The sequence below is a fragment of the Eutrema salsugineum genome, unplaced genomic scaffold (genome assembly GCF_000478725.1).
Source record: "Eutrema salsugineum unplaced genomic scaffold, Eutsalg1_0 scaffold_3, whole genome shotgun sequence".
Lineage (NCBI taxonomy): Eukaryota > Viridiplantae > Streptophyta > Magnoliopsida > Brassicales > Brassicaceae > Eutrema > Eutrema salsugineum.
Genome location: NW_006256756.1, coordinates 8731262 through 8757192, shown reverse-complemented (window position 1 = coordinate 8757192; position 25931 = coordinate 8731262). Strand labels below are relative to the sequence as shown.

The 25931-nt window shown below is 39.1% G+C and overlaps 1 protein-coding gene across 1 annotated transcript; it reads left to right on the top strand.

The window, feature by feature from the left end:
* The first annotated feature begins 8767 nt into the window (after window positions 1–8767).
* On the top strand, window positions 8768–10227 carry LOC18014526. The gene is made up of 3 exons (XM_024154579.1): window positions 8768–9604; window positions 9755–9861; window positions 10101–10227. The coding sequence occupies exons 1-3, from the start codon at window positions 8768–8770 to the stop codon at window positions 10225–10227; spliced, it is 1071 nt and encodes a 356-aa protein (XP_024010347.1).
* Window positions 10228–25931: the final 15704 nt, after the last annotated feature.

The following is a 25931-nucleotide window of genomic DNA, read 5'->3' as shown; positions in this document are numbered from 1 at the left end:
TTTTTTAAAAAATATATTACTTAGACACAGACAATAGTAGTTTTAGCGTTTTAAGTTTTTTTTTCATTTTTTTTGGCTACGCCGAATTTGTAATAATCATCATAAGCTCTCATAACTCTGAGCACGGCAATGCTCATAAGAAAAGTAAACTAAGCGGTAGCCTAAACATTCGCCCAACCTGTCTAGCCTGCCTTGTCTCCATACCGGACCTGATATGTGTATATGAACTTATCTATTATTTAATTTTCTTATTTAAAAAAAAATAATAAATATATAAGAAAAGTTTGAGAAATATAGTTCAGGTTAGGTTGTTTTTTTTTCTTTCTTATGATTTAAAGTTGGGATTTTTGCTAAAAGTAACATAAAACTTGACTCTGAATACAAAAGTAGTCTCCTAATATAACATTTAGCAAAAATAACCTAAAGAAGTAGTAAGAAGACCATAGAATCCTGTATGACCAAACAAAAAACGGATGTCCTAATCTAATAGTAGACTTCTTACAAAGTATATACTATGTAATTAAATCAGAAAATTTAATTTTAAAATTAGAAAAAAAATTATTTTGTAATTGTATTCATAAATTAGGTAATTATAACTCACATGTATATAAATTATTTTTTCGTATTGATAAATTTATATTTATGTTTTTAAATTAGGAAGAAAAAAATCTATTATTTAAGGTTTAAACTTAGTAGGCTACAATATTGAAGTCTGCTAAACCGAATAAATTAACCTTACCAAAATTTCAACCAAAATTGAACCAAAAATAACTTCTCCTAACCAAGAAAAATATCTCTTAACCGGGTAAACTTACCTAGACCCAGAAAAATAATTAACCTTACCGGAAAAATTTTACCCTAACCGAACAGAATTACCCAGAGTGGTGTTGAGAATTAGGATGAATCTAACTAGAATAAAAGTCAGGATTTTGTTCGTTGTGACGTGGCAAGGCGAATTCAAAGGCGACTAGGGTTTCATCGTTTCTCTTCCTTCGGCCGCAAGGATGGCGGCATCGGGGGGCTCTCTGCCTCCTCCTCCGGCGAATCCTCGGAATGGAGACTCCGGTTCTTTGTGACCAGCAGTTAGGTAGCAATGGAGAGGTTTCGGGAGTGGACGCTTCGAAGGGCGTGGAGAGTTTGAATCCATCGATCTCAAATCTTCCTTCGAAGGCGCTGTACTCATCTATTGTTCAGAATAAAATCGGGTTTGTTGAAATACGACCTAGCAGTTTCGATCGTTGAGGGTGCTCCTTCTGTGGAAATTACTGATGACGTTTTGGAAGGTTTGGTTCCCTTGTGGGATGAGATCCTATTTGGAAAATTTCTAGCTCCTGCTCCACATGTGGCGAAAGTCCATGTGATTGTAAACAAAATTTGGCCAGTGGGAATAAGAACGCAAAGGTTCATATCTTTGTGGTTGATGAGCGTACAATGAAGTTTAAGATACGGGATGAATCAGTGCGCAACAGAGTCATTCGTCGAGGTATGTGGAACATTGCTAATGTTCCCATGATCGTGTCCAAATGGTCTCCAGTTGTAGAGGAAGCTCAACCAGCAATTAAAACTATGCCGTTGTGGATCACTCTAAAGAATGATCCGCATAAAATGTTTCATGACAGAGGATTGAGTTTTCTGGCTAGTGCAGTGGGTAAGCCAACAAGGCTTCATCCGGATACAGAGATATGTAAAAGTTTTGATGAGGCGAAGGTTTTTGTCAAAGCTGATCTAACGAAGGAGTTGCCTACAGAGTATCGATTCACTTCTGAGAAGGGGATTGACTCTTTTTGTGGAATTTGAATATCCATGGCTTCCTCCGTGATGTAATCACTGTAAAAAATGGGGACATGTGTTGTCAGATTGTATGCTACATGGTGGTCCGAAGGTGATTCTTAAGCGAAACGTGGATATTACACCGCCGTCTTTGCCAACAGAGAAGTCTGGAGGAGAGGTGAATTCTTTGGTTGTTGCAAATTCTATGACGGCTCAATCCGCTCAGGCTGACAATCCTGAGAAACTTATTGAGCAAAGAGCTTCGGAAGCGACAGTTTCCACACCTGAAGTCCCAGCTCAGAAGGAAATTAATCACATTGAAGAAGGAGAGTGGGTCTCTCCGAAACGAGTTGGCAAAAGTGGTGAAAAATCTAGTGGTCGAGATGAAAATATCTCAGTGTCATCTTCGCGCTTTCTCATTCTTGCAGCTTCAGACACAGGAGATGAAGATATCGAAACAGATGATTTTGATATGGGTATTGACAAACCTGAGAAAGAAACGCTACCTTGGATGAACGTGAGGAAATCTTGAATCAGAAACAAGTTTCCAAGAAACAAAAGGAGAAGCAAGAGGGTCCAATCAGACCTCCTCTGCCTTGCCCTTCTAAAGCCAATAATAAACCTTTGGGTGACTCGATCGCTTTGAGTGCTAGAGATTTAAAATCTAGTACTTCGAGCAGAAGGGGACCAAAGGCTCAAAATTTATCATATGTCAGGATTCGTATGGAATGTTCGCGGCTTAAACAAATCAACTAAACATTCTGTCATCAGAAACTGGATTCAGAATAACGATTTTCAGTTTGGGGGGTTATTGGAAACAAGAGTTCAGGAAGGTCAAGCAGAGAGGATAGTTACATCGATTGTTCGAGATTGGTCTCTAACCTCAAATTACAAATTTAATCGTCTTGGTCGCATCTGGGTGGTTTGGAGTCCCAGAGTGAGGGCCACTATATTCTTTAAGAGTGGTCAGATGATCACAGTGTCTGTGAAGCTGGTCGACAGAGATGAGGAGTTTTTCTGCTCATTCATTTACACTTCAAATTTTATGGAAGAAAGGCGAGAGTTATGGAATGATATCAGGGCTCATCATAACTCTCCAATAATTCGTTCAAAGCCATGGATATGTTTAGGCGATTATAATGAGATTCTTGAGATGGAGGAGCACTTAGGTTATGATCACTCTCCTTCTCTCTCGGCGGGTATGAGGGACTTTCAGAGTGTGCTTCGAGACTGTCACTTGGAAGACTTGGCTTTTCATGGTCCAGTTTTAACTTGGTGTAGTAAAAGAGATGAGGGTTTGGTATCAAAGAAGTTAGACAGGGTTCTCAAGAATACGAGCTCGACTCAGGTTTATCCTCAATAATATAGTGTTTTTGAAACTGGTGGCTGTTCTGATCACCTGAAATGCCGTGTGCACTTAGATACGGTTCAGTCTGAAGGAAAGCGAACTTTCAAATTTGTGAATGCAATAGTGGAGCTAGTTGAGTTTAAACCGATGGTGGAGGAGTTCTGGAATAATACTCAGCCTATTTTTCTATCCACATCCTCAATGTTTAGATTCTCAAAAAAGCTCAAGGCTCTCAAACCCTTAATTCGCTCTCTGGCAAAGAATAGAATGGGGAATTTGACGAAGAAGACGAAAAAAGCATTCAAAACATTATGTGAGAAGCAGGAAGCTAATGCTGTATCTCCATCGGTGGAACTCATCGAAGAGGAGAAGACTGCGTATCAACGGTGGGACTTTATATCAAGGCTGGAGGAGAGCTTTCTTAAACAGAGGTCCAAGATCCATTAGCTTAAAGTTGGTGATGGAAACAATAGAACTTTTCATAAAGGATGTAGTGACTTGCGCAGCACAGAACTCAATCAGGGAAATAAAATGTCGGAATGGGGTTGTGGTTACAACGAATGATGAAATCAAAGCTGAAGCAGAGGGATGTTTCCAAGATTTTCTGCAGCATATTCCAACTGATTTCGAAGGAGTAACAATTGAGGGATTGGGGATCTTCTGGGTGCCGATGCACAGATGATGAGAGAAGCTCATTAGTGTGTTCAGTCTCTGAAGAAGAAATTACAAGAGTCTTGTTCGTTATGCCTAGTAATAAGTCTTCAGGTCCAGATGGGTATACTGCAGAGTTTTATAAGGCATTGTGGCCAATTGTTGGCAAAAAATTCATCATTGCATTCCAGTCATTCTTCGAGAAAGGGTTTCTTCCGAAAGGAATAAATTCTAATACTTTAGCCTTGATCCCAAAGAAAACTTCTGCAGTGGAAATGAAGGACTATCGCCCAATTTCCTGCTGTAATGTCATCTATAAGGTTATATCGAAGATTATTGCAAATAGACTGAAGAGAATACTCCCAAAGTTTATTTCAATGAATCAATCTGCTGTTATTCAGGTTCGTCTTCTCATTGAAAATCTTCTTCTAGCTACAGAACTAGTCAAAGATTATCATAAGGATACGATCTCAGCTCGATCCGCCATTAAGATTGATATCTCGAAGGCTTTCGACTAGGTTCAGTGGCCGTTTATTCTCAATGCTCTAAGAGCCATGAATTTCCCTGATGTTTTTATCCATTGGATCTCGCTTTGTATCACCACTCCCGCAGTCGCAGATGTTCTGACCGCAGGAAACTACTCATCGACCGCGGTCGCGTGAATATGACCGCGGCCAAGTGCTTGTTTGCCGCAGTCGTGCAGCCCCTGACCGCGGCACTTGGTCGTTGAGATCCAAACCCGACCCAAACCACCCCTTTCACCCCATTCCACCTCACCAATCACCCTCCACCTCATTCATCACCCTCCACCACCTTCATCACCACCTAATCACCTTCCCAAACCCCTTCGAATGAATCCGGTTCATCTCCACCAGCATCTCGGATCCAGGTAAGTTCTCTTTGTCCTTACCAATTCGATTATCTATGCATTTTTCTCATCCAATCTCGACTTGTTTTATACTGAGGACAGTGTGATTTAAGTCTGGGGGAGGATTTCATCCCTTTCTAACCACCTTTCTTTCATGAGTCTTGCATTATTTACACTTTTTGCATTTTTCTTAAAGTTTTTCGAAATCGGTTTTAAAAAAAAATACGTTTTAAAAGGGAATGGTGAATATGAATCAATGATAGTTGACTGTGTGCTTTAGACTGTTCCTAGTGACATGCTCATTCATGATTTAGGACTAGACTAGGCGGTAGCTAAGCACATTTGAAACGAAGTACCCTAGAGGAATTTGAATGATTTCGATTTAGATGAAGGGATACTCTAGCTCTGTTTTATTTGGACTTAATTTAGACTTAATTTTCTCATTGAAGCATTAGACCAGGGAAACGAATCATACATTCAGGACTCCTTTATCTTTTTACCACTCTCTGTTGATCATGAATGGCTAGTTCATCTTTAGCTATTTCCCCACCTTAACCAATCTTCTTTCAAACCACATGCACTCTTGTTTTCTATTGTCTTATATGCAGATAAGTGCAAAAACGTTGGAGAGAAAGAGGAACGACGCAGTTTTCAGTCATCAAGGACAGAGACCTGCAATTTGCCGGAAAAGTTCCCGGAAGGATCCAACACAAGAGGAAACTCAGTTTGCCTTAGAAAAATCTCAAATTTTGGTACAATCTCGTCCTCTAGTCTCTCTCTCTTTAAAAGGCATTTCCTTTCCAAAAAAAAAAAAAAAAATCCGAAAATAAGAAAAGAAAGGAAATAAAAGCCTTACAGAGTCTAGAGAGGTCGAATTTTAAGTCCTAAAGCAACAGGAGTTCGATTTTATGGAGTTTTGGAGATTGTTTTCTGATTCCCGGAAAGAATCTAAGTCTGGGGGAATAGCTGTTTACAACAAAGTAGGAAGGATTATGCAACAATATTTGGCAAGAAGAAGTGACTGAAAACTGTGGTCATCAACAGGTCCTTATCTCTCTTGCTGTTTTGCATATTATCTTGCATCCTGCAGATCTTCAGGTAACCCGAAACACTTTAATCTCCACCACTTAAACAGCCCTTTAATGCCAAACGCCGTCTACCCTGGATGATGTCTTTAATGAGAACTCACTATTGAACTTAATGAATGTAGAGAGCTAGTTGACTGGAATCAAGATTTATATTGTTTAAGTTTTGCATGACGGAAAAAGTGGACTAGTATCTCTTGTGCATTGGTGAGAATTTTCTAGACTAAGTTGTGGAATGATGCACTATCTTTGGTCCTAGTTTAGGAGTTCATGTCTATGAGATTTGTGCATTCCCTATTTTTGTTTTCACTTAACCAGTTTAGGCTTTTGCTTTGTTTGAGGACAAACAAAGGTTTATGTCTAGAGGAGTTGATAACACCGTATTTTGACCACTTTTATGGATCGTTTTGAAATACTTTTTCTATGTTTTTAATTGCTTTTAAGTACTTTTATTACGTTTTTCTAGTATTTGTAGTTCCAAGACTCTTTTCAGGTAACTTAAGGAAAAGCTTAACAAAATGGATAGAAAACCAGATTTCAGCTCAGAGTCAAACCGTCAGAAGTTCACCCCCAATTGAAGGCCTTCTCATCGTCTGATCCAGCTCAAATTTGGAGACCTTAAAGATGGAAGTATCAGCTTTCCAGTGCACTTTACAGCTTGGCAATCCAACGGTTCAATCAAAAGATACGCGAAGAGCAAGATGTCTCGTAAACCAGCCGGCAAGCACTTCCACCTGCGGCCAACAAGCAATTTCCCGCGGTCAGGAGCATCCCAACCACGGAAAACCACTCATTCACCGCGGTCACATTTGTCCCGACCGCGGCCATCAACCTCCAAGCCCAAAAAGCCCATTTCTGAAGCCCACATTTGGAGAAACCCTAAGTGACGTCCAGAGAGGTCTTGAGCACTATAAATACATGTCTTAGGAACCCTAAATCGTGTAACCTATCACCACCAAAATATTTACTTCATACTTTTATTGTTTTTGCTTTAACTTTTAAGGAGAGAGAGATTTGTTCTCTTGAACCCTTGTTTTTTCTTTTTCAATTTCGGTTTCTATTCTACTTCTTAATACTATGTCTTTGATTTCGTTCATCATGTCTGAGTAGTTTTATTGTTGGGATTAAGGGATTTTCGATGGGGATTTATATGTTCGATGAGGATTCCATGAGCTTTTGAGCCGAATCTTAGAACTTTTTCTTCTGAATTCGTTTTTACTGCATGAGAGTAGCGTCATGAACTACAATCTGATCCAGATGCTTGGTGACACGAAAGTGTTCATCAGGTATCAGATCTAGTTAGGAGAGCAAAACAAACATAGGAGTGGAAACCTACCTATGGGCGATTTGTGAATTAGGACGAGTCTTAAACATAATGCATCTTTTCTCTTCCAGGGCCAGAGTGGAAACCTACTGGTCAGGGTTGAGAGAGATAGTTGTCTATGATCACGACAATGGCGTGTTCATACGTCCGTGACTCCAGTTCAAAAAGTTTAAGCTAAGATCTTATCAAATTTCCTCTCTAGCAATGTTTTGAATCGTTCGTACCCCTGAGAAAACTTCCCTGAAGCCCAACGCCTTCTTCCTTATTGATTTACACCGATTTTATTTAAAGCTTTAGTTCAATATTGTCTTTCCTTTTTAGTTCATTTTCATTTAAGCATTAGAATATCCGTTTTTATCATTTTTAGTCATTTTTATTTAGTTTAGTTATTACGTCATTTAATTCCCGTATTCTCTTTTAAGATTTCGTTTTTACATTTTAAACACACTACCAAACCCCCACAAAACCGTTTTTGTTCTAAACTTCCTTACTTTAACTTATTTCAAAGGCTTTTTGCAGGAAAAGATCCTCCTTCCCTGTGGATTCTATCCCTAAGTACTACAATCGATCAGCTGTGCACTTGCGCCTATTGATTTCAATTAGGGTAAAACTTGACACCCTCACCACAACACCACATCATTTTTGCCTCGATATGTTTTTCAAGCGACTATCCATAGTATCTGGCGAGAACAAAATTGTCACAGACATGGTGATACTCCTCGTTCTGCTCAAGCTCTGACTCACTTCGTTGACAAGCTGGTTCGCTGCAGGATTCAAACCATTCAGGATTTAGGTGACCGGAAATTCGACAATACTCTTCAAGTCTGGTTCGCAACTAGATGAGAAGAGCTCTGTTTTTGTTTAACTCTTGCAACTCTTAATATTGTTCTCTTTTTCGTAAAAGTAGCATCACTGATGTAAAAACGATGTTTTTTTGGAGTTGAATATAATTTTACATTCTTTCAAAAAAAAAAGAACAGAATTACCCAGACTCTATAAAGAAATTTTACAGATTCTGTTAAAAAAAAAAACCGTCAAAAATTTCCTGTGAAAAAAAACGAAGGCGATTTCTGTTTCTCTTCAACGCCGCTGCCAATTTACTCCTCACCACTGCCGATAACTCTTTCCAGGCATGTTTTCTTCCTCGAACTTTACCTCCATGCTTCTCTATTCCTCCGTGTTCATCACCATTCCATGTTCGTTACCACCAATGTCCAGATCTGAAATTAGGGTTTCTTTTTTTGGCAGAGCTGCTTTCCCCGCCTGACTGTAACGTCATTTCCTGCTTCAAAACGGTAAGTAGATTTCCTTTTGAAGCTATATACATAGCTGTTCTTTATATTCTTCTATTTTCTTGTAATTTTGTCCGACGGGTGAGAGTACATAGTTTTTTTTTTGCAGAGCTGGCTGCATTTTGTCGACGCCGACTTTATCTAATCACGCTGGTAACCACTATTTGCTTTGTAGATTCCATTTTGATTGATTTCTTTTAGTAGACTTCATATACTGTATTTTTGATGTATTGATTGCTTCAGTTGCCTTTAGTAGACCTCTCGAGGTCAGAGTAGACTTCAAATTCAACAAAGTAGACTTCATTGTGAAAAAGTAGACTTCGATTTGCAAATAGTAGACTTCATTCGTTTAAAGTTTCAAACCGTTTGTTATAATCAGTTTTCTGACTAAAGCTCTTTTACCGTTGATGTAGAATACTGTGTTAGATAATGGAGGCCTCTGAATTTCCGCAAAGATTGTACACTAAAGGCGGTGAACCACTCCCAGACAAAAGCATCAGCTATTATGCTGGTGATTATAGGCTGGTTCCTTCACTACGGCAAGCTCTACGAGAGGATGGATGGGCCGATATTTATGAGTCACTGTTGGGTGTCTTATTAAAGTTCCACGACTTGGATTTTGGTTGGGCGTCTAGGCTGGTGCACCACATGCTCACCTTTCAGATAGTTTGCAATCAGAGGTACGAGCTACAGAGCCTGATTGTTACCACTCCAGTGAGGTTTTCATTGCATGAGTTTGAGGAAATCACCGGACTCAACTGCGGGTACGTGAATGACTTGGCTCTAGCTGATCTTGAGATTTCCGATGACATGCGGGTATTTCGGGAGCAAATGGGGGTCAATATGGAGTTGGGGCCAAGCACATTTGAAATAATTGAAGCTTGTTCCAACTGCTCATCATGGTCTCGGGATGATAGGCTGCGGTTGAGATATCTTGGGATCTACGCTGGTTTCATAGTGGCAACGGAAACAATCTCACCAAAAAATGCTAACCATGCCAGACTAGTGGTAGATCTTGAGGGTTTTAAGGAGTTCCCATGGGGAAGAATTGCTTTTAAGCATCTGATAAAGTCTGTCAAGGAGAAAGATCTCAGCAAAAATATTAATATAGAAGGATTTGTGCAAGCTCTTCAAGTATGGGTATACTATGCTCTTCCGGATTTTGCTGCTGAATTTGGCGAGCCATTGCCAAATGATCCAAACCCTCTTCTGTCATACAAAGGATCAAGAGGACGAAAGAACGTCAAAGCCAACATGCTAAAACATGTATTATTCATTCTCATTTAGAAGTCTTGTTCCACATTAGACTTCTATATAAGAATTCATTTCAGTAGTAGACTTCAGTGATAGAATTCATAAGTAGACTTCCAAACAGACTTCAATGTTTGAATTGTGTTTTTCTTGGCTCACATATAGTGCTGCGTGGCTAAGGACTTGGCGGATATGTTTCCAGTTTGGGATGATGAGCAACATCATCCGAAAATTTTCAAGGTTGTCAATGCAATCCATGACCCACAATTCAAGTTTTCAAAACAGCACTGGCCTCTGGAAGGTGTTCTGGGTTCACACGTTGTTCAAGGCAGAAGCAGAAAAAAAGGAGCTTTCCCTCAGATGAATCAAGCCAGAAGAAAACCTGCATAGCATCTGCATCTGCCGCCTCTTTCGTTGGTAATCAAGGGGTCGGAGTTGCCGCTACTATGAAAGCATACTTCGACCAATGATTCAAAAGCTTCTTAACCAAGTTGTTGAGTGGTCTTGGTAGCTGTGAAAAGCAGATCAAACTTCTCAGCGATAAGGTAGAAGCAGTAGAGCACGCAGTAGAGGAGTTGACAACAGGGACGGCTAAGCACACTGACGAAGAGGTTAAAGACAATGTAGAGCCGAGCTAGCAGCAGGACACTGGATCCAAGAAGCGTGAAGGGGTTAGTACCAAAAACCCTCAGGCTATACAAAATCGTTACACGCGAACAAGATCATCGAAAGCTAGGAACACTTCAGACTAATGTTGTCACTTGAATTCAAACATGTTTAATAGTGTTATGTATTGTGTGAGCTTATTTACTTATGTTTTAAATACTTGTTGTTTCCAATTTCCAGAATTTGTTGAAACATGTAACTAAATCATAGCAGTGGTGTTGTTATTTGTATATTCATCCACTATTTGTCACAATAAATTGCAGACAAATTCAGAGAAAGAAGATACTCTTAAGCAAGATAATGTGAACGTTGGTGCAAGTGAGAGTGTTAATTCCCCCCAGTACAAGAAAACAATCGTTTTCCAACGGTTTGTTACGACTGTTTCAAAATCGTCGTAAATAAACAACTGTTTTACGACGACTTTACGACGAAAAAACAACACGTCGTAAAAAAAAAATCGTCGTAAAGCGTCGTAAAAAAAAAAATCGTCGTAAAGCGTCGTAAATTATACGACGATTATACATCGATAACGGGTTTTCATCGTAATGCATCGTAAAATCGTCGTAACTTTACGATGAATTTACGACGAACGTGTTCCAATGTATCATTACGACGTTTTACATTTAACAAAAAGGTAATTGAAAAAAAATTTAAACATGTTCACCTACCCAATGTCGTTGAAATATTTTATCGCACAATCGACGTAAAAGCGTCGTAATTTTGTAAATAGTCGGTGTAAAAGCGTCGTAATGCCTGAAATTTTGTTATAAATACATCTTCATTTCTTCTTTCATTCACAACATCATCATTCAAACATAAGAGCATCAGCATCCCAGAGACACATTTGGGTCTCTTAAACCTTATTATAGTGTTTTTTTTTAGTTTAGAGACTGTGTTTAAAAATCCGATATATTGGGATGTCAGTTGCTGGAAACCCGAATTGAATGAGTTTCTTTAAAAAAAAAACGAAATAATAATATAAAAAGGTTTGCCTATTCACGTGGCTACATGTGGCATAAGACCTTGTCTAAGCAATAGAGAGAGAGAAAGTTTTTTTTGAGTTTATATGGAGATGTCAATATACGAGCTAACAAGTTGAATGTATATGCATAAAGATTCAGAAGAGCCGTTGACAGATGAATTCAAGAACAGGTTATAAATATTCATGTATCAAGCCAAAAATATGGAGAGAACCAAAGAAAGCGGGAAGATGTTTTGTCCATGTTTGAAATGTAAGAATACAAGGTATACACTAACCTAAACCGTGTGGACGCATTTACTAAATAGAGGGTTCATGCTGCAATATTTTATTTGGTATCTACATGGAGAAGGATGTGGCAGTAATACTCATAATGGGCTTCAGAAATGGGCCTTCGAGTTCGGAGTTGGCTGGCCGTGGTCGGGATGTGCGTGGCCGCGGGGAATGGATGGTTGGCCGCGGTCGGGAAGCCTCTGACCGTGATGAAATGACTGTTGGCCGTGGGTGGAAATGGTTGCCGGCTGGTTTACGGGACATCTTGCTCTTCGTGTATCTTTTGATTGAACCGTTGGATTGCCAAGCTGTAAAGTGTGCTGGAAAGCTAATACTTCCATCTTTGAGATATCCAAATTTGAGCTGGATCAGACGGTGAGAAGGCCTTCAATCGAGGGTGAAATTCTGACGGTTTGACTCTGAGCTGAAAATCTGGTCGTCTATCCATTTTGTTAAGCTTTTCCCTAAGTTTCCTGAAAAGAGTCTTAGAACTACAAATACTAAAAAAAAACGTAATAAAAGTACTTGAAAGAATAAAAAATATAGAAAAATTATTTCAAAATGATCCATAAAAGTGGTCAAAATACGGTGTTATCAACTCCCCCAGACTTAAACCTTTGTTTGTCCTCAAACAAAGCATAAGTCTAAACTGATTAGGTGAAAAGAAAAATAGGAAATGCACAAATCTCAGAGACATGAACTCCTAAACCAGGACCAAAGATCGTGCATCAATCCACAATGTAGTCTAGAAAATTCTCACCAAGACACAAAAGATACTAGTCCACTTTTCTGTCATGCAAAATTTTAATAATCTAAATTTTTATTCCGGTCAACTAGCTCTCTACATTCATTAAGTGTAATAGTGATTTCTCATCAAATACGTCATCCAGGGTAGATGGAGTTTGGCATTAAAGGGCTGTTTAAGTGGTGGAGTTAAAGTATTTCGGGTTACCTGATGAATCAGGAGGATGCAAGATAATATACAAAACCGCAAGAGAGATATATAAGGATCTGTTGATGACCACAATTTTCAGTCACTTCTTCTTGTCAAATGTTGTTGCGTAATCCTTCCTCCTTTGTTGTGAACAGCTATTCCCCTAGACTTAGATTTTTTCCGGGAATCATAAAATGGTCTCCAAAACTCCACAAATCAAACTCCAGTTGCCTTTGGACTTAAAATTCGACCTCTCTCGACTCTCTAGGCTTTTATCTCCTTTCTTTTCCTATTTTCGGATTTTTTTTTTTTTTTAGGAAAGGGGATGCATATTTTAGAGAAAGAGAATAGAGGACGAGATTTTACCAAAATTTGAGAATTTGTTAAGGCAAACTGAGCTTCTTCATGTGTTGAATCCTTCCGGGAAGTTTTAGGTCTTCCCTGACATACGCTGATCCAAATCGCAGGTCTCTGTCTTTGGTGACTGAAAACTGCGTCGTTCCTCTTTCTCTCCAACGTTTTTACACATATTTGCATATAAGACAATAGAAAACAAGAGTGCATGTGGTTTGAAAGAGGCTTGGTTAAGGTGGGGAACTAGCTAAAGATGAACTAGCCATTCAGGATCAACAAAGAGTGGTAAAAAGATAAAAGAGTCCTGAATGTATGATTTGTTTCCCTGGTCTAATGCTTCAAAGAAAGAATTAAGTCCACATTAAGTCCAAATAAAACAGAGCTAGTGTATTCCTTCATCTAAATCAAAATCATTCAAATTCATCTGGGGTACTTCGTTTCAAATGTGCTTAACTACCGCCTAGTCTAGTCCTAAATCATGAATGAGCATGTCACTAGGAACAATCTAAAAGCACACAGTCAACTATCATTGATACATGTTCACCATTCCCTTTAAAACGTATTTTGTTTTGAAAATCGATTTTGAAAAACTTTAAGGAAAATGTAAAAAGTGTAGATAATGCAAGACTCATGAAAATAAAATGGTAAGAAAGGGATAAAATCCTCCCCCAGACTTACATCACACTGTCCTTAGTGTGAAACAAGTCGAGATTGGATGAGAAAAATGCATAGATAATCGAATTGGTAAGACCAAAGAGAACTTATCTAGATCCCGGATGCTGGTAGAGATAGACCGGATTCATTCGAAGAGGTTTTAGAAGGTGATAGGTGGTGATGGAAGGTGGTGGGAAGTGATGAATGAGGTGGAGTGGGGCTTGGTGAGGTGGAATGAAGTGAAGTGGGTGGTCTCTAAAACCTAAATTTTCAACAATGTACTGGTTAAAATATCATTTAAAGTTTAGCTACATGTCATGAGTTCAAGATCTTTTCCCTTTTTCTGAATAATAATTGGTATGATATTTTGTATATCCCCACTGTTTCAAATTAATAGATGTTTAAGAAATTTCAAAAATATAGATTTTAAGTTATCTATCCATTTTTAATTGTTTAATGGTGATAAATTGTAAACTTAAAAAATAATAATTGAGTTTATTGAATTACTATTCGTTTAGAGTTATATAAAAATGTTAATCATAAAAAGATGTATTTATGATTAAATTATAATATATTTTGTAAATATTTTTGAAATTTTTAAAAAAATATATTACTTAGATACAGACAATAGTAGTTTTAGCGTTTTAAGTTTTTTTTTCATATTTTTTGGCTACGCCGAATTTGTAATAATCATCATAAGCTCTCATAACTCTGAGCACGGCAATGCTCATAAGAAAAGTAAACTAAGCGGTAGCCTAAACATTCGCCCAACCTGTCTAGCCTGCCTTGTCTCCATACCGGACCTGATATGTGTATATGAACTTATCTATTATTTAATTTTCTTATTTAAAAAAAACTAATAAATATATAAGAAAAGTTTGAGAAATATAGTTCAGGTTAGGTTGTTTTTTTTTTCTTTCTTATGATTTAAAGTTGGGATTTTTGCTAAAAGTAACATAAAACTTGACTCTGAATACAAAAGTAGTCTCCTAATATAACATTTAGTAAAAATAACCTAAAGAAGTAGTAAAAAGACCATAGAATCCTGTATGACCAAACAAAAAACGGATGTCCTAATCTAATAGTAGACTTCTTACAAAGTATATACTATGTAATTAAATCAGAAATTTTAATTTGAAAATTAGAAAAAAAATTATTTTGTAATTGTATTCATAAGTTAAGTAATTATAACTCACATGTATATAAATCCTAACTAGAATAAAAGTCAGGATTTTGTTCATTGTGACGTGGCAAGGCGAATTCAAAGGCGACTAGGGTTTCATCGTTTCTCTTCCTTCGGCCGGAAGGATGGCGGCATCGGGGGGCTCTCTGCCTCCTCCTCCGGCGAATCCTCGGAATGGAGACTCCGGTTCTTTGTGACCAGCAGTTAGGTAGCGATGGAGAGGTTTCGGGAGTGGACGCTTCGAAGGGCGTGGAGAGTTTGAATCCATCGATCTCAAATCTTCCTTCGAAGGCGCTGTACTCATCTATTGTTCAGAATAAAATCGGGTTTGTTGAAATACGACCTATCAGTTTCGATCGTTGAGGGTGCTCCTTCTGTGGAAATTACTGATGACGTTTTGGAAGGTTTGGTTCCCTTGTGGGATGAGATCCTATTTGGAAAATTTCTAGCTCCTGCTCCACATGTGGCGAAAGTCCATGTGATTGTAAACAAAAGTTGGCCAGTGGGGAATAAGAACGCAAAGGTTCATATCTTTGTGGTTGATGAGCGTACAATGAAGTTTGAGATACGGGATGAATCAGTGCGCAACAGAGTCATTCGTCGAGGTATGTGGAACATTGCTAATGTTCCCATGATCGTGTCCAAATGGTCTCCAGTTGTAGAGGAAGCTCAACCAGCAATTAAAACTATGCCGTTGTGGATCACTCTAAAGAATGTTCCGCATAAAATGTTTCATAACAGAGGATTGAGTTTTCTGGCTAGTGCAGTGGGTAAGCCAATAAGGCTTCATCCGGATACAGAGATATGTAAAAGTTTTGATGAGGCGAAGGTTTTCGTCAAAGCTGATCTAACGAAGGAGTTGCCTACAGAGTATCGATTCACTTATGAGAAGGGGATTGACTCTTTTTGTGGAATTTGAATATCCATGGCTTCCTCCGTGATGTAATCATTGTAAAAAATGGGGACATGTGTTGTCAGATTGTATGCTACATGGTGGTCCGAAGGTGATTCTTAAGCGAAACGTGGATATTACACCGCCGTCTTTGCCAACAGAGAAGTCCGGAGGAGAGGTGAATTCTTTGGTTGTTGCAAATTCTATGACGACTCAATCCGCTCAGGCTGACAATCCTGAGAAACTTATTGAGCAAAGAGCTTCGGAAGCGACAGTTTCCACACCTGAAGTCCCAGCTCAGAAGGAAATTAATCACATTGAAGAAGGAGAGTGGGTCTCTCTGAAACGAGTTGGCAAAAGTGGTCAAAAATCTAGTGGTCGAGATGAAAATATCTCAGTGTCATCTTTGCGCTTTCTCATTCTTGCAGCTTCAGACACAGGAGATGAAGATATCGAAACAGATGATTTTGATATGGGTATTGACAAACCTGAGAAAGAAACGCTACCTTGGATGAACGTGAGGAAATCTTGAATCAGAAACAAGTTTCCAAGAAACAAAAGGAGAAGCAAGAGGGTCCAATCAGACCTCCTCTGCCTTGCCCTTCTAAAGCCAATAATAAACCTTTGGGTGACTCGATCGCTTTGAGTGCTAGAGATTTAAAATCTAGTACTTCGAGCAGAAGGGGTCCAAAGGCTCAAAATTAATCATATGTCAGGATTCGTATGGAATGTTCGCGGCTTAAACAAATCAAGTAAACATTCTGTCATCAGAAACTGGATTCAGAATAACGATTTTCAGTTTGGGGGGTTATTGGAAACAAGAGTTCAGGAAGGTCAAGCAGAGAGGATAGTTACATCGATTGTTCAAGATTGGTCTCTAACCTCAAATTACAAATTTAATCGTCTTGGTCGTATCTGGGTGGTTTGGAGTCCCAGAGTGAGGGCCACTATATTCTTTAAGAGTGGTCAGATGATCACAGTGTCTGTGAAGCTGAACGACAGAGATGAGGAGTTTTTCTGCTCATTCATTTACACTTCAAATTTTATGGAAGAAAGGCGAGAGTTATGGAATGATATCAGGGCTCATCATAACTCTCCGATAATTCGTTCAAAGCCATGGATATGTTTGGGCGATTATAATGAGATTCTTGAGATGGAGGAGCACTTAGGTTATGATCACTCTCCTTCTCTCTCGGCGGGTATGAGGGACTTTCAGAGTGTGGTTCGAGACTGTCACTTGGAAGACTTGGCTTTTCATGGTCCAGTTTTAACTTGGTGTAGTAAAAGAGATGAGGGTTTGGTATCAAAGAAGTTAGACAGGGTTCTCAAGAATACGAGCTGGACTCAGGTTTATCCTCAATCATATAGTGTTTTTGAATCTTGTGGCTGTTCTGATCACCTGAAATGCCGTGTGCACTTAGATACGGTTCAGTCTGAAGGAAAGCGAACTTTCAAATTTGTGAATGCAATAGTGGAGCTAGTTGAGTTTAAACCGATGGTGGAGGAGTTCTGGAATAATACTCAGCCTATTTTTCTATCCACATCCTCAATGTTTAGATTCTCAAAAAAGCTCAAGGCTCTCAAACCCTTAATTCGCTCTCTGGCAAAGAATAGAATGGGGAATTTGACGAAGAAGACGAAAAAAGCATTCAAAACATTATGTGAGAAGCAGGAAGCTAATGCTGTATCTCCATCGGTGGAACTCATCGAAGAGGAGAAGACTGCGTATCAACGGTGGGACTTTATATCAAGGCTGGAGGAGAGCTTTCTTAAACAGAGGTCCAAGATCCATTAGCTTAAAGTTGGTGATGGAAACAATAGAACTTTTCATAAAGGATGTAGTGACTTGCGCAGCACAGAACTCAATCAGGGAAATAAAATGTCGGAATGGGGTTGTGGTTACAACGAATGATGAAATCAAAGCTGAAGCAGAGGGATATTTCCGAGATTTTCTGCAGCATATTCCAACCGATTTTGAAGGAGTAACAATTGAGGGATTGGGGGATCTTCTGGGTGCCGATGCATAGATGATGAGAGAAGCTCATTAGTGTGTTCAGTCTCTGAAGAAGAAATTACAAGAGTCTTGTTCGTTATGCCTAGTAATAAGTCTTCAGGTCCAGATGGGTATACTGCAGAGTTTTATAAGGCATTGTGGCCAATTGTTGGCAAAAAATTCATCATTGCATTACAGTCATTCTTCCAGAAAGGGTTTCTTCCGAAAGGAATAAATTCTAATACTTTAGCCTTGATCCCAAAGAAAACTTCTGCAGTGGTAATGAAGGACTATCGCCTAATTTCCTGCTGTAATGTCATCTATAAGGTTATATCGAAGATTATTGCAAATAGACTGAAGAGAATACTCCCAAAGTTTATTTCAATGAATCAATCTGCTGTTATTCAGGTTCGTCTTCTCATTGAAAATCTTCTTCTAGCTACAGAACTAGTCAAAGATTATCATAAGGATACGATCTCAGCTCGATCCGCCATTAAGATTGATATCTCGAAGGCTTTCGACTAGGTTCAGTGGCCGTTTATTCTCAATGCTCTAAGAGCCATGAATTTCCCTGATGTTTTTATCCATTGGATCTCGCTTTGTATCACCACTCCGTCTTTCTCGGTTCAGGTGAATTGAGAGTTGGCTGGGTTTGTTTGCAGTAATCGAGGGTTACGACAAGGCTGCTCGTTATCCCCATATCTATTTGTGATCAGTATGAATTTTCTCTCAAAAATGTTGGATAAAGCAGCTGCCAATCACTGTACTGGCTACCATCCGAAGTGTTAGAATATAGGTCTTACTCATCTAAGCTTTGCGGACGACATCATGGTACTCACAGATGGGAAAGTTAGATCGGTGGAGGGTATTCTTAAGGTGTTTGAGGAGTTTGGGAAGATGTCTGGTCTTAGAATTAGCATGGAGAAGTCGGCAATTTATCTTACAAGAGTGACTGAGGTAGTTCGCGCTGATATAAGTAACAAGTTTCATTTCCAACCTGGTGAGCTACCTGTTTGATATTTGGGATTACTTTTGCTCTCAAAGCAAATGACTAAATCCGATTATCAGCCGCTTTTGGAAAAGATTTGCAGTAGAATCGGCTCGTGGACAGCGCTTGCTCTATCGATTGCGGGTCGTCTGCAACTGGTGCGTTCAGTTTTGCATAGTATAGTTAATTTTTGGCTCGCAGCTTTCAGGCTCCCGAGTGAGTGTATACACGAGATTGATCGAATATGTTCAGCTTTTCTTTGGTCTATTCCAGAGCTGAATCCAAGGAAAGCAAAGATGGCTTAGGAGGATTTATGTCAACCAATAGCTGAAGGAGGGTTGGGGCTTAGGTGACTTAAAGATGTCAATACCGTTTGAAACTGATTTGGAGAATCATCTCAGCTTATCCTTCCTTATGGGTGAAATGGATTCAAACTTATCTTATTCGACAAGGTACTCTATGGTCTGTAGAATCTGATACGAAGGCTGGCTCATGGATGTGGAGGAAAATCCTCAAATATCGATCACTTGCGTGTACGTCTCATAAGATGGACATTCAGAGTGGAGAAGGAACGTTTTTCTGGTATGACGTTTGGTCTGAGATGGGGAGGCTATTTGATTTAACGGGGCCAGGAGGAGTGATAGATATGGGTATTCTTCTGAATGCCACCATTACTTCTCTAGTTCGTCGACGAAGGCGACGTCACAGGAATGACGTTTTGAATGAAATCAAGCAAGTGTTGTCTGTTCGTATATCGCATTTACAGCACGACTCTTCAGACATTGCCCTTTGGAAGAGGAAGAATGGTTTATTCAGGGATAGTTTCTCATCGAAATGCACTTGGCAGCTTATTCGACGTGAATCTGCTCAGCACTTTTGGCACTTAGGCATATGGTTTAAACATTCCACCCCTAAATTCACGATTTTCTCTTGGTTGGCGATTCAGATTCGGCTATCGACAGGTGATCGCATGCAGGTGTGGAACGCAGGAGCAAGCTCTGTCCGTATTCTCTGCAGTTCAGCTATGGAATGTCGGAACCATCTCTTCTTCTCATGTTCTTACTCGGAGGAAGTATGGACCAAATTAACTAAGGAACTGATGCAAAGAAGATTTACAATCTCCTGGGACGACATTATTTAGCAACTTGTCGATGCAAATACAGAACATGATACTCTGTTTTTGCCTCGATATGTTTTTCAAGCGACTATCCATAGTATCTCGCGAGAACAAAATTGTCACAGACATGGTGATACTCCTCGTTCTGCTCAAGCTCTGACTCACTTCGTTGACAAGCTGGTTCGCTGCAGGATTCAAACCATTCAGGATTTAGGTGACCGGAAATTCGACAATACTCTTCAAGTCTGATTCGCAACTAGATGAGAAGAGCTCTGTTTTTATTTAACTCTTGCAACTCTTAATATTGTTCTCTTTTTCGTAAAAGTAGCATCACTGATGTAAAAACGATGTTTTTTTGGAGTTGAATATAATTTTACATTCTTTCAAAAAAAAAAAGAACAGAATTACCCAGACTATATAAAGAAATTTTACAGATTCTGTTAAAAAACAAACCGTCGAAAATTTCCTGTGAAATAAAACGAAGGCGATTTCTGTTTCTCTTCAACGCCGCTGCCGATTTACTCCTCTCCACTGCAGATAACCCTTTCCAGGCATGTTTTCTTCCTCGAACTTCACCTCCATGCTTCCCTATTCCTCTGTGTTCATCACCATTCCGTGTTCGTTACCACCAATGTCCAGATCTGAAATTAGGGTTTCTTTTTTTGGCAGATCTGCTTTCCCCGCTTGACTGTAACGTCATTTCCTGCTTCACAACGGTAAGTAGATTTCCTTTTGAAGCTATATACATAGCTGTTCTTTATATTCTTCCATTTTCTTGTATTTTGTCCGGCGGGTGAGAGTACATAGTTTTTTTTTTGCAGATCTGGTTGCATTTTGTCGACGCCGGCTTTATCTAATCACGCCGGTAACCACTATTTGCTTTGTAGATTCCATTTTGATTGATTGCTTTTAGTAGACTTCATATATTGTATTTTTGATGTATTGATTGCTTCAGTTGCCTTTAGTAGACCTCTCGAGGTCAGAGTAGACTTCAAATTCAACAAAGTAGACTTCATTGTGAAAAAGTAGACTTCGATTTGCAAATAGTAGACTTCATTCGTTTAAAGTTTCAAACCGTTTGTTATAATCTGTTTTCTGACTAAAGCTCTTTTACCGTTGATGTAGAATACTGTGTTAGATAATGGAGGCCTTTGAATTTCCGCAAAGATTGTACACTAAAGGCGGTGAACCACTCCCAGACAAAAGCATCAGCTATTATGCTGGTGATTATAGTCTGGTTCCTTCACTACGGCAAGCCCTGCGAGAGGATGGATGGGCCGATATTTATGAGTCACTGTTGGGTGTTTTTTTAAAGTTCCACGACTTGGATTTTGGTTGGGCGTCTAGGCTGGTGCACCACATGCTCACCTTTCAGATAGTTTGCAATTAGAGGTACGAGCTATAGAGCCTGATTGTTACCACTCCAGTGAGGTTTTCATTGCATGAGTTTGAGGAAATCACTAGACTCAACTGCGGGTACGTGAATGACTTGGCTCTAGCTGATCTTGAGATTTCCGATGACATGCGGGTATTCTGGGAGCAAATGGGGGTCAATATGGAGTTGGGGCCAAGCACATTTGAAATAATTGAAGCTTGTTCCAACTGTTCATCATGGTCTCGGGATGATAGGCTGCGTTTGAGATATCTTGGGATCTACGCTGGTTTCATAGTGGCAACGGAAACAATCTCACCGAAAAATGCTAACCATGCCAGACTAGTGGTAGATCTTGAGGGTTTTAAGGAGTTCCCATGGGGAAGAATTGCTTTTAAGCATCTGATAAAGTCTGTCAAGGAGAAAGATCTCAGCAAAAATATTCATATAGAAGGATTTGTGCAAGCTCTTCAAGTATGGGTATACTATGCTCTTCCGGATTTTGCTGCTGAATTTGGCGAGCCATTGCCAAATGATCCAAACCCTCTTCTGTCATACAAAGGGTCAAGAGGACGAAAGAACGTCAAAGCCAACATGCTAAAACATGTATTATTCATTCTCATTTAGAAGTCTTGTTCCGCATTAGACTTCTATATAAGAATTCATTTCAGTAGTAGACTTCATTGATAGAATTCATAAGTAGACTTCCAAACAGACTTCAATATTTCAATTGTGTTTTTCTTGGCTCACATATAGTGCTGCGTGGCTAAGGACTTGGCGGATATGTTTCCAGTTTGGGATGATGAGCAACATCATCCGAAAATTGTCAAGGTTGTCAATGCAATCCATGACCCACAATTCAAGTTTTCAAAACAGCACTGGCCTCTGAAGGTGTTCTGGGTTCACACGTTGTTCAAGGCAGAAGCAGAAAAAAAGGAGCTTTCCCTCAGATGAATCAAGCCAGAAGAAAACCTGCATAGCATCTGCATCTGCCACCTCTTTCGTTGGTGATCAAGGGGTCGGAGTTGCCGATACTATGAAAGCACACTTCGACCAATGATTCAAAAGCTTCTTAACCAAGTTGCTGAGTGGTCTTGGTAGCTGTGAAAAGCAGATCAAACTTCTCAGCGATAAGGTAGAAGTAGTAGAGCATGCAGTAGAGGAGTTGACAACAGGGACGGCTAAGCACACTGACGAAGAGGTTAAAGACAATGTAGAGCCGAACTAGCAGCAGGACACTGGATCCAAGAAGCGTGAAGGGGTTAGTACCAAAAACCCTCAGGCTATACAAAATCGTTACACGCGAACAAGATCATCGAAAGCTAGGAACACTTCAGACTAATGTTGTCACTTGAATTCAAACATGTTTAATAGTGTTATGTATTGTGTGAGCTTATTTACTTATGTTTTAAATACTTGTTGTTTCCAATTTCCAGAATTTGTTGAAAAATGTAACTAAATCATAGCAGTGGTGTTGTTATTTGTATATTCATCCACTATTTGTCACAATAAATTGCAGACAAATTCAGAGAAAGAAGATACTCTTAAGCAAGATAATGTGAACGTTGGTGCAAGTGAGAGTGTTAATTCCCCCCACTACAAGAAAACAATCGTTTTCCAACGGTTTGTTACGACTGTTTCAAAATCGTCGTAAATAAACAACGGTTTTACGACGACTTTACGACGAAAAAACAACACGTCGTAAAAAAAAATCATCGTAAAGCGTCGTAAATTATACGACGATTATACATCGATAACAGATTTTCATCGTAATGCGTCGTAAAATCGTCGTAACTTTACGATGAATTTACGACGAACGTGTTCCGATGTATCATTACGACATTTTACATTTAACAAAAAGGTAATTGAAAAACAATTTAAACATGTTCACCTACCCAATGTCATTGAAATATTTTATCGCACAATCGACGTAAAAGCGTCGTAATTTTGTAAATAGTCGGCGTAAAAGCGTCGTAATGCCTGAAATTTTGTTATAAATACATCTTCATTTCTTCTTTTATTCACAACATCATCATTCAAACATAAGAGTATCAGCATCCCAGAGACACATTTGGGTCTCTTAAACCTTATTATAGTGTTTTTTTTTAGTTTAGAGACTGTGTTTAAAAATCTGATATATTGGGATGTCAATTGCTGGAAAATCGAATTGAATGAGTTTCTTTAAAAAAAAAAGAAATAATAATATAAAAAGGTTTTCCCATTCACGTGGCTACATGTGGCATAAGACCGTCTCTTATATTGTCTAAGCAATAGAGAGAGAGAGAAAGTTTTTTTTTGAGTTTATATGGAGATGTCAATATACGAGCTAACAAGTTGAATGTATATGCATAAAGATTCAGAAGAGCCGTTGACAGATGAATTCAAGAACAGGTTAGAAATATTCATGTATCAAGCCACAAATATGGAGAGAACCAAAGAAAGCGGGAAGATGTTTTGTCCATGTTTGAAATGTAAGAATACAAGGTATACACTAACCTAAACCGTGTGGACGCATTTACTAAATAGAGGGTTCATGCTGCAATATTTTATTTGGTATCTACATGGAGAAGGATGTGGCAGTAATACTCATAATGGGCTTCAGAAATGGGCCTTCGAGTTCGGAGTTGGCTGGCCGTGGTCGGGATGTACGTGGCCGCGGGGAATGGATGGTTGGCCGCGGTCGGGAAGCCTCTGACCGTGATGAAATGACTGTTGGCCGTGGGTGGAAATGGTTGCCGGCTGGTTTAAGGGACATCTTGCTCTTCGTGTATCTTTTGATTGAACCGTTGGATTGCCAAGCTGTACAGTTTGCTGGAAAGCTAATACTTCCATCTTTGAGATCTCCAAATTTGAGCTAGATCAGACGGTGAGAAGGCCTTCAATCGAGGGTGAAATTCTGACGGTTTGACTCTGAGCTGAAAATCTGGTCTTCTATCCATTTTGTTAAGCTTTTCCCTAAGTTTCCTAAAAAGAGTCTTAGAACTACAAATACTAAAAAAACGTAATAAAAGTACTTGAAAGCAATAAAAAATATAGAAAAATTATTTCAAAATAATCTATAAAAGTGGTCAAAATACGGTGTTATCAACTCTCCCAGACTTAAACCTTTGTTTGTCCTCAAACAAAGCAAAAGTCTAAACTGGTTAGGTGAAAAGAAAAATAGGAAATGCACAAATCTCAGAGCCATGAACTCCTAAACTAGGACCAAAGATCGTGCATCAATCCACAATGTAGTCTAGAAAATTCTCACCAAGACACAAAAGATACTAGTCCACTTTTCTGTCATGCAAAATTTAAATAATCTAAATTTTTATTCCGGTCAACTTGCTCTCTACATTCATTAAGTGTAATAGTGATTTCTCATCAAATACATCATCCAGGGTAGACGGAATTTGGCATTAAAGGGCTGTTTAAGTGGTGGAGTTAAAGTATTTCGGGTTACCTGATGAATCAGGAGGATGCAAGATAATATACAAAACCGCAAGAGAGATATATAAGGACCTGTTGATGACCACAATTTTCAGTCACTTCTTCTTGTCAAATGTTGTTGCATAATCCTTCCTCCTTTGTTGTGAACAGCTATTCCCCCAGACTTAGATTTTTTCCGGGAATCATAAAATGGTCTCCAAAACTCCACAAATCAAACTTCAGTTGCCTTTGGACTTAAAATTCGACCTCTCTAGACTCTCTAAGGCTTTTATCTCCTTTCTTTTCCTATTTTCGGATTTTTTTTTTTTTTAGGAAAGGGGATACATATTTTAGAGAAAGAGAATAGAGGACGAGATTGTACCAAAATTTGAGATTTTTTTAAGGCAAACTGAGCTTCTTCTTGTGTTGAATCCTTCCGGGAAGTTTTCCGGCAAATCGCAGGTCTCTGTCTTTGGTGACTGAAAACTGCGTCGTTCCTCTTTCTCTCCAACGTTTTTACACATATTTGCATATAAGACAATAGAAAACAAGAGTGCATGTGGTTTGAAAGAAGCTTGGTTAAGGTGGGGAACTAGCTAAAGATGAACTAGCCATTCAGGATCAACAAAGAGTGGTAAAAAGATAAAAGAGTCCTGAATGTATGATTTGTTTCCCTGGTCTAATGCTTCAATGAGAGAATTAAGTCCAAATTAAGTCCAAATAAAACAGAGCTAGTGTATTCCTTCATCTAAATCAAAATCATTCAAATTCATCTGGGGTACTTCGTTTCAAATGTGCTTAACTACCGCCTAGTCTAGTCCTAACTCATGAATGAACATGTCACTAGGAACAGTCTAAAAGCACACAGTCAACTATCATTGATACATGTTCACCATTCCCTTTAAAACGTATTTTGTTTTGAAAATCGATTTTGAAAAACTTTAAGGAAAATGTAAAAAGTGTAGATAATGCAAGACTCATGAAAATAAAATGGTAAGAAAGGGATGAAATCCTCCCCCAGACTTAAATCACACTGTCCTTAGTGTGAAACAAGTCGAGATTGGATGAGAAAAATGCATAGATAATCGAATTGGTAAGACCAAAGAGAACTTATCTAGATCCCAGATGCTGGTAGAGATAGACCGGATTCATTCGAAGAGGTTTGAGAAGGTGATAGGTGGTGATGGAAGGTGGTGGGAAGTGATGAATGAGGTGGAGTGGGGCTTGGTGAGGTGGACTGAGGTGAAGTGGGTGGTTTGGGGTCGGGTATCATCTGAACGACCATCTGCCGCGGTCAGGAGTCACGCGACCACGGCAAACCGGTGCTCAGCCGCGGTCAGAAAGACGCAGCCGCGGTCGAAGTGGTGTTTCCCGCAGTCAGAACGCCTGCGACCGCGGGGGCTTAGAATGCGGTATGTTCCTGCTTCTCCTTGGTTCCTGCTGGGCCGAGCAGTCAGGGACTATCCTTCTTTTTTGTTTTTTTTTGTTTTTTTTTGTTTTTTTAATTTTTTTGGCTTTTTTGTTTTATA

Coding starts and splice junctions, on each gene's coding strand:
- LOC18014526 (XM_024154579.1), top strand. CDS start 8,768: ATGGAGGCCTCTGAATTTCCGCAAAGATTGTACACTAAAGGCGGTGAA. Junction 9,605..9,754: donor AAGCCAACATGCTAAAACAT/GTATTATTCATT, acceptor GCTCACATATAG/TGCTGCGTGGCTAAGGACTT. Junction 9,862..10,100: donor ATCCATGACCCACAATTCAA/GTTTTCAAAACA, acceptor TGGTCTTGGTAG/CTGTGAAAAGCAGATCAAAC.